Below are 10,108 nucleotides of genomic sequence, written 5' to 3'. Positions count from 1 at the left end.
ATATAGAATAGTAAAAAAAAAAAAAAAAGAAATGGGGAGAAAATAAAATAAAACGAGGGTCTGTAACGATGGGGTTAAAATCCCTGGCCAAGTTTGAACGTTATCAGGGATTTAAACTTCATTACTTCAATGGGTTGGCAGCATCGGTGTAATCAGCTGTGAAAAGTTTACAGATTCTGCTCTTAACTATCTAACCTCGCTCGTTTCGTGAACTTCTTCAAAAACCAATTTCATCCTACATCGATATATATCACAATTATTGTATATATTTGAATATTTTTTTCTTTTATTTTTCTTTTTTTTTTTATGTTTTCTCTTAATCACATTATGAATCGTTTGCTGATCGATATTCGAATGAACTTATAATTTAAACATCATTGCAATATTATAAGCAAAACGTTTTCTAACATATTGAAATCATTATAGGAATTTTATCTGATTAATTAATTAATTAGATTTCTGCTTAATATCTTTTATTTGAAATTTATTCCTCCTTATCCTCGTTATTTGAATGTTTTAATATCTATTGATTTTATGTTATTCATAAGAATTTCAATTTCAAAGTTTGAAATAAAATTGTGATTTTGTCAAGATAAAAGTCTGATCCTTCGTCGAGTTAACGGAATATTTATGTAAAATGGATTGGTCAAATTTTATTTGAAAGTGGCAAAAGGAAGTAACTCTGACAATGAGATTGGAAACTTCGTGTGAAACTTTGTACAAATGTACAACTAACAGTAAGAACTATCATAGAGAGTAATAGTTTGGCATACTTGGAGAAGTTGATTTATGAGGTAACATTGAAATGCCATTCGTGACTTGTGCATTCTGCACTCTATATGATCAACATATTAACATCTATTCAACATTTAGATCTTTGTTCACTTTTCAAAATTTCTTTATCTATCAGTTAACTGTTTATTGTTGTTACAATAATTAATAATTGAAGACTAATATTATCAAATAAATATTAGATTAATATAAATTATTATTAATTAAATCAATTGCAAATCTTTGCAACATGATATAATTCATATTTTCTAATTTCACTAAGACAGTTTCAAAGTTAAATTAATTTTAAAGTTGTAATATCTTGAAACGTGTCAAGTTTTCACTTTAACATATTAAATACATTTCTCTATATTACATAATCTAAAAAATAGAAAATAAGAAAACAAAATTTAACGATCATTCCTTCTTCAATAATATTCTTTTAATTATAAATATTAATCGATCAAAGTATAAATTCTCATCGATCAATGATGTTTAATATTATCACATACAAAACCTCTCCTGGAATCTCATAAATCATACGAATTTTTCGACGTATAATCCAAGTTTACGATGTAATGCAAAACGACATGTGTACGACCCACTCTGCCGAAAAAGAGTATACAGTCAGTGAGAAAAGTTTCCATTTTTTTATAAAAAAAATTCGTCTGATTCAGATATTTCGATTTTAAAGATTCGCGTTTATTTTTTTCTCTCTCTCAAAATTTTTGGTTTCTAGAATCAAAATTCAAATTCCACACATATTAATACCCCGTATAATCCCATTACGCTCCGTTCAATTCCGTCCTTTAGTTTACATAACATTTCGATTTATTACTCGAATTTGCAATTGTATTGCAACACAAAAAAAAAAAAAAACTGTTGAAACGGACTGTGTTACACCGTAGTAAGAAAATTTATGAATATTCAATACGAAAGTAAAGCGTGTGATAACCATAAGCATCGATGATCACGAAACGATCTAGCCCCGGATTAAACGGATTTACCCTCCACTCTCGCGACTCTCTCTCTCTCTCTCTCAGCGAAGTATCGATGGCACTTCAATCGCGAAGCGACCTCTTCCCCCTCCTTACTCAAACTTAAAACGGTAATATTGTAAATGGAATAATTCAAGCTGGTCGTCATTAACTCGGTTATGCCGGTCGTTCACGCAGAGACCGTTATACAAATGCTTTGCCTGCCAGCATTGCCTTCTACAAATTGCGTTTCGTTCATCGAATTTCACGAAGCGCGAATTTCAATAATTAATCTCGCGGATACGCGGATTTTCGTTTCAAATGCGCGCGTTGTGGTAATAATTTAAATTGTTTCACGGGGGAGGAAAGGGGAGGGGATTGCCATTATTCTCCATCGAAACGTTGTGATCCGCAGAAGTGAATGGTAAATTACCAAGGAGCATTTAGACCGGTTATCGTATTACAATTAAGCATTTTATTGTTGTTATTGTTCCGGAGAGAGAGTGAGAGAGAGAGAGAGAGAGAGAGAGAGAGAGAGAGGTAGTGCGGTTGGCGCCGTTGATACCCCGCCTCGTAATATTATTCGATTATTTCGTTGCCTTTTGTTTATCATTTTGTTTGCAGCTTAATAATCCTCGGTGTTAATTATCTTTGAATGTTTATTCGATCATTTACGATCCGCTATTTATTATATTTTTGTTCGTATCGTAAATTTTTAATTCGTTGTTAAAGGAGAGATTTGAAACGATGATGAGTGATTTGGAAATTTTATCTATTTTTAGATAGTTTTCGTTATTAAAAAAGAGATTTGTTAAGATGATGAAAGATGTATATATATATATATAATATAATTAATAACTCTAATGGACATTATAAAAATTAATATTAAATTAAAATAAGGGATAACAACAATTATCACGTGGAAATTAATATTCATCGATACATACCGTTGAACGAGATACATTAGAATAATACTGCAACAAGCGCTGGAACGAAACACCTGAAGGGATATTTTGCTATCTATCGTTTGAAAATATCCTTCCTGAGGGAAAGTATTATTTCAAGGGTCTATGGTTTCCCTCGAGATACCGCAACGGGGGTGAATATCGTCGCGACAGTAAACACGAAAGGACGTGAAACGACAAACGTGGCCGATATTAAAATCCAAAGAAAAAGAAACGCCAGTGGCTGGATCGATATCGAATCAAACCGAGACGAGAGGAATTCCTTCTTCATTCTCGAGCAACACGATTTCTTCTCACGGGTAATAATATCTTTATCTCCAAGAGCATCCAAGAATGGATTATCCTACATAATGATTTTGATACATTAATATTTGCATAATCCACAATGAGTTATAAATTTGATTCTCTTGCAAAATTTGGAAATATTAGATCGAATAATAAATTCGCGAAAGAACGAAAATGAATTATATTAAGAAAGATATTACAATAATTAGAATTGTAATTTTTGTCGTAAATTATCTTACGCACATTTACGATATACTCGTATTAATGTCAACGAGCAATTTCCAATCTTATCTGAAATTCGATATTTACAAATATCGATATTAACAAAAATATGAAGATATACTAAAATCACGTAGCAAAATTACGAAACACTTTTAATCACGATGTAAAATATTTTTTCGATAAATAATCAATTAAATAACCAATTTCTCCTTCGAATACAAAATCGAAGAAATGAAACGAACCTTCTTCCATCAAACGTACGTAAACACACGTGTACACAAAAGTGATGCAACAACGTACCTCCCTCTTTCTCTCCCTCTCCCTTTCCCTCTCCCCTCCATCCAACTCCTCGAACGCGGAACGATCGAGTTTTTGCAAGTTGGAGCGGTGATTTAAAAAATTTCGAAAGCTACTCTACAAAGACAAACGAAGGAAAAAAGCGACGAGCGGAATTCGGGTTATCGGCGATCGTTTCAATTATGGAAGACGTTTCCGGGGACAGTGTGCGGGCTACGAACGGCATCGATCGATCGAGCCTGCATCCGGTGATCGAGGTCTAACATGAGGAACGTGAGTTGTGGATGCACGGCCGCCGGAAATCATCCAGGCACCGAAGAAAAAACCCGTTATGCTGAACGTCGTGGCACCCGGAAAGCTCATCCTAACCTTGCAATCGATACCACCGTTCGTCGTCGAGAGTATTTTCGCTTTGACGCTTGTCATCCTGTTGGCGGTACCCCTGATCCTTCGTTTCCAACACACTTTAGTACGTGTCTCTTTGATTAGGCTTAACGAGGATTTAACGCGTGGTTGGATCTTTCGCGTCTCTCTGACAGGTTTTCTTGGCGATTGATACTGTTCAGTCAGGGGATGGAACGAAATATAAATTCTTTTTCCGTTGCTATTCGTGATTTTTTTTTTTTAATAAGCGAATATTCGCTCTCTCTCTCTCTCTTTCTGTCTGGAAAACAACACGCGTTCCACAGTGATGGAATTCGAGAAGTAGTATACTAATTATTGGAGAAATTGTTGTTTATCGTGATCTGATTTTGTGGTAATTTGATCATTCCTTTTTTTATTTACTTTATTCTTTTCGTTTCGTTTTCTTCCCGATGAAATGATTTTTAATAGTCCATAGAAATTTAATCTCGATTCACAAAATTGCGCGTTACGTGAACGCTGTGAACACGAAGCGAATAGTGTTAATAATTAAAATTAATTATATCGAAATCGGATTGGAATATTAATTTCTGGATAAAGAGAATTTTAATAATTAATTATTAATCTAATTGACTATGTGTAATTATAAATCAATCGAATTTAATCGTTAATTCGTTACGTTTAATACGTGGAACATTCAAGTAGAATGAAATAAAATTAAATAAGAGATCGATTTATCGAAGACTCTAAATCTAACCTTAGCAACAACTTTAAAGCTTTACCGAAATAATTTCTTTCGCTTAATCCTCCCCATCCAATGATGTACCATACCCATTCCCCTTTACCAGAATTCATTACAGGACACGACCCAACATCTAATCCAATAAAAATTTCGCTTTTCTCGCATCCTTCGAATCTCCGTTTGCACACACCGTCGGAATATCGAATGCCCCCCACCACCAGGATGATTCGATCAAATTCAAGAAGACTTGGCCAACCCCTCTCTTCAGCCAACGCAAATTCGAGCAAAATCGCGACCATGTCGTGACCCATTATCCAGTCACCACGTTCGACTCCGACTCGAGTTCAAGCACGGATCTTTGCTTGGAATCGGCTCGTAAGACGATCTCGACGCCGATTTTGCAGGCGAGCGGTGACAACGTGAGAAACGATTACAGAAATGTGAGAAGCCGAGCGTACGTGAAAAATGCAAAGAAGAAAAGCGACTCGATGACGAAGAAGAACGACATTATCCTGAAACAATCGTCCTCGTTCATCGCAACCAACTCTGAATTACCGATCGTCGATATATCGGCGTTCGATTACGACGCGTACCGGTTCAAATTGGTAGAGACGGCACTTAGGAAGCAGTACAACAATTATCAGCCACCTGGCGACGTTGTCATGAATTCCATTCACTTGAACAACAACGATTCCACGATCGCTTTGAGACTGAACAATCAGTATCACCACAGCCTGTTCGACTTTGTGGAGGAATATTACGACGCGACCAAGGGTATGAGCAAAAAGGAAACCGAGTATTTGCATCCATTGGATCATTTTCTGATAAAGGGAACGCAGAAGCCGGAAACGGTGGAGAAGGAAACGGAAACGAAGCACGTGGAGATGGTCGATGTTGGTGGACAGGATGAAAGATCGCCCAAGATTTCGTTTTACGATGATACCGTTGTGGATGGCTCGATACAAAGGAGACAAGGTAACGGTGAATTGGTTGGAATTAGCAGGGTTTCGAAATCGTTTGGAATGGTGTTTCTGAAACGTTGAAAGATGGTGAACGATGGATCATATTGTATCGACGATTTCTTTTTTCTTTTTTTTACAATTCTTCTACTAAAATTTTTAAAAGACCGAGAAAATTCGTACCTTTAAAAAAGCAACCAATTCACCTAAAAATAATTCTCGCAAAAAAAAAAAAATCCTGTTGGAGTAACTATCAAATTCTTCGCACGAATTGTAGACTCGATCGTTAAGGGAGGCTTGAAATCGTCAAAACCGAGGCCATCGAGCGCGGGAGCCGACTCGACCACTTCGAGGATATCAACGTTGCCACGGTCCACGATCAAGAAGAGCGCGACGAAATTCTCCAGGACGAATTCGAGCACCGATTCGGGAAGCTCGAAGCGGGAAACGTTCTTCTTCAACTCGCACAGACGCGAGGACAAAATTCTGTCGTTCATCGACGGAGTCGAAAGGGAGTCGATGAATTGCTCGACGATCAGCTCGATCGACACCGAGAGCGTGCGCAGCATGTCGAGCAAGTATCGAGACATTCACTCTTCCCGCTCCCGCGATTCATCGATCGGCTCGAGGCCATGCGTCGCGGAGAAGCCGCACTTTGTTCCCTGGCTGGCCGGAAATACGGAGACATCGTTCAACAAGAAGTACGTGAACCCTGATAGGATATCGTTGAAGACGTCGGAAACGTGCAAGAGGAAGATGTCGAGGAAATTGAGCAACTCGTCCAAACATCAAACCAGCAAACCGTCCATTCAAAATAATTCGGGATGGGTCGATCAGATGGTGAAAAGTCTGCCCCAATTGGACAAGAATTCGGCCAAGGATGGGTTGAAGTTGGGTATTAAGAACGAAGAGGCGAGATCGAACAATCAAATTGGAAAACTGGAGGTGATCAAAAGCGAAACTGAAAAGTTGGCGAAGATCGATTTACCATCCGTAGGTAATTTGTCGGCGAGGAACGATTCGCTGACCCGTTCGCGCCGTTCCTCGATTAAGAATCCGTCCGAGGGGAGCTCGCCAAGGATGTACACGCGGAGAACGATCGATTCCTTGATGGAGATGGCGGGAGATTCCGGCGAGGAGACGAGATTAGCAGCGCAGACCAGGTCGAAGAGGGCTACGAGCGAGGATGAAAACGCGGAAGAGTGCTCGAGGAGGTTGTCGGGGAAACAGGAGCAGCCGGCTGAGAAACTCGGCAAAGTTTCGAGCGACAGGAAACAAGGCTCGCGAAACGTCAGCCCTGTGCTATTGGCGAAACAACAGTCTGCGCCGAAACCGGAACTTTCCATGGAATCGTTCCCCACGAAGGACGAGATTCGAGAAAACGTTCGCCAAACGGGTTTGGACAGGTTGAAGGGTAACGAGAAACGGAAAGAGACGTCGGAGATGAACGTGAAAACGGCGAAAGATGGTATTAAGAGGTGTCAGGATGGCCAACAGGCGAGGATGGGTCAAAATTCCCCTAGATCGAACGCGTACGAGAGGAGGAACACGGCCGACTCGTCGACGAGGAGCAAGGAAGAGGAGAAGACGAGCGAGGTTGGAGGTCGTAGGAAAGCTTCGAGCGTGATCAAGAATTTTGGTAAAAGCAGCGCGAACAAGATGCCCTCCGAAAAGATGAAAAGCTTGCATCAAAGGGCGACGGCTTCGAAATTGAACACCGGTTTTCACGATAACAGCGCTCGATCGATGCAGATCAACAAGTCGAGCAAGCCGTTAATGGGCGAGATGAAGTGTTCGAGGGTTGGGAAGGTGGAGAAAGTCGGATTCGAGTCGATTAGGATTCAAGAATTGAAGGAAGACGACTTGAAATTGCCGCGTCGTGACTCGAAGGCCGGCATAGCTATGCAGGCGGGATTGAAGAAGTATATCAAGAAGTTGAAACGGGTGTTGTCCGATCGCGACAACACGAATATCGGCGAGTTGGCCTCTTTGAGCCTTACCGACGCCATCTTGCCCGATCTTGAGTCGACGTTGTCGTCGGTCGAGGTCCAGGAGGTGCAGAATCTGTTGAACATGGCCGAGAAGAAGTCCGAGTTGTTGCAGAAGAATATTTCTGTATTGTGATATGTTTTCCTTTCACCCTCTCTACATGTATATATTTTTCTTTCTTTTAAGCGAAAACAATTTGTACCATACCGATGCCTCTCCCCCCTCCTCCTATATCGAATCGATCCGCAATCTTTTTTTAAAGCATTTTTTTGATATCCCTTCAAACGCTTACCATACGATTCCACTTGTTTTCACTTGAAGAAAACGCTCTGTATCCATCCATTTCATTGATATATATATTGCAATAATTATACAAAAATTATACATCTCTCGATTTGGCAACTTTTTGTGAAACAGACAATTTTATTTCTGTGAACGAATCTTTAAACTTTGATATAATGTAATTTGCTATAATATAGTTTGATGTAATAATATATAATTTCATTATATTTTAATTTATTAATTCTTATGCTGTTCTTTTTTTTTTTTTTTAAGATTAATAAATAAAAATATTTTGTTTTAAATTAAATCATAGTGAGGGTGTAACGAGTTCTCATAAATGAGAAATTGAACGTCTGGTTAAGAGAATATGGTCGAAAGGAAGTTGGAAGAGAATTTAGATAAAGGATGATCGAAAGGTCTTGCACCTGTTACCATTTTAATTAAGACATTTAGACAGTCGGGTTATAATTTATGATAATAATCTCGTGGTAAGTTCATAGCTGTTCTTCCTCAATGCATTAATGTAATGCAAGCATTAAATATTTATTTGTTCCTATTTTTAATTACAAATTTTAATACGTATAATTTTACGTTAACGTAAATATTTTCTCTTGTTTTCTATAAATAAGAAAACAAAGTAAGAAAATAATTATAAAAAGTCCTTTGAGAACTGTATTCGAATTTAATAACTTAAGATATTGTTCTTCCTGTAGGAATTAAAAATAAACAAATTTTTATTTTACCACGGAACCAACCAACAATTGTTTCTCGATTGTATTACGAATATACACACAGGATTTGATATTTTCCCTCTCTTTGTCTCTCAATTCTGGTTTTTTGAAAATTTCTATTTCACAGAATTCACAGAATGCATCGATAAATCGGATTTTTAAAAAAAGATTTCAACCTATTAAAAGAATTTTGCGTTTAATCTATTATACGAAATCTATAGTGTTGAACGAATTCGATTTAATCGAAAACAATTTATAAATAGAATTTTCTTATAGCTATTCTATATTTTTTCATAAAATTTCAAATGATTTTAAATAAGAACATTATTACTATTTATTTATTTTCAAATAATTTCAATATTTCGATACTACAATATATTAACAACGAATATGCAAAATTTATTACAATATTACAATATTAGAATAATACATTAATTAAAGAAATTGAAAATTCGAATCAAAAATAAATCGTATCTTTTAATAAGTTTAAAAACTACTATTAATATAATGTAATATGTAATATTGAGAATTATAACAATCCATCCATTATTTTATTAATTTCGAAAGAATCAAAGCAATGAACAATTAACATAACATATATTGTAACATAACAAACAAATATTATACCTAATTGTTAATATAATAAAAATAAGAATTGAATTAAAAAATATTGTTTCAAAAAACTTTTAAAATCCTTGCAATTTCAGAAAAAATTAATTTCACGTCTATAAATATATACTAACTTAATCTGAAAGATTGGGAACAAAATGACAAAAAATTCTAATTTAAAGTACTTCTGCGTGAATTTCATTCCTCGTCGTTAAATCTACGAGATTCGTTAAACGAGTCCAAGTATTCTTTTAGTGATTTATGCATTTCGTGTTGTCACCGTCAACTCGATGTGCCTGCTATTAATGCATAATAAGAAAAGAGAACGTCACTGATGACGAGACGTGAACTATCCACGAGACACATATACACACGAGCCAATTTTCCACGATGACACTAACTTGCGACCAATCTTTGTATCGTGATACTCTGCAATCTCGTTTAAGTTTTACGACACGGCACTTAACCGTTCAGGCTGACCCCGTGATTTTCTTTTAGCAATTCCCAGAAGTTTTGAGACCGGAAACGAGTCTCCTTGCTAAATGAGATATTCGAGATTTTGTTATAAACTAGGAAAAGTGAAGTGGAATTAAGATTTTACCTTCACGAAATTTTTAAAAATTTTTTTTAGAGAATAGTTGGAAACTTATAATTGTTCCATTATTTATTAAGTTGTTGCAATTAAATATAAGAACATTGAAACATTGTTCATTAGAAGCATTTAAAACCATTACAGGAAATTGTAATACTTCTGTGACTATAATTTTAACATTTAATCAAAAGTTAAAAAAAAAAATAATTTACTACATACTACTATTAAATGAAAATGAATGATTTTCGAAAAAGATCTTATTATAAACTATAAATAAACATAATAAATTATTACCAGTTCTCCAATGTACGATATAAATCACAT

The 10,108-nt window shown here is 36.2% G+C and overlaps 1 protein-coding gene across 1 annotated transcript; it reads left to right on the top strand.

The window, feature by feature from the left end:
- The first annotated feature begins 4,988 nt into the window (after window positions 1-4,988).
- Window positions 4,989-8,019, top strand: LOC102681893. The gene is made up of 2 exons (XM_031508995.1): window positions 4,989-5,597; window positions 5,859-8,019. Exons 1-2 carry the CDS (start codon window positions 5,111-5,113, stop codon window positions 7,703-7,705), a joined length of 2,334 nt encoding a protein of 777 aa, XP_031364855.1. The 5' UTR covers window positions 4,989-5,110; the 3' UTR covers window positions 7,706-8,019.
- Window positions 8,020-10,108: the final 2,089 nt, after the last annotated feature.

Source organism: Apis dorsata, unplaced genomic scaffold (assembly GCF_000469605.1).
Source record: "Apis dorsata unplaced genomic scaffold, Apis dorsata 1.3 scaffold_117, whole genome shotgun sequence".
NCBI lineage: Eukaryota > Metazoa > Arthropoda > Insecta > Hymenoptera > Apidae > Apis > Apis dorsata.
Note: the sequence above shows the minus strand (reverse complement) of the source record. Positions and strands in the feature narration are given on the sequence as shown.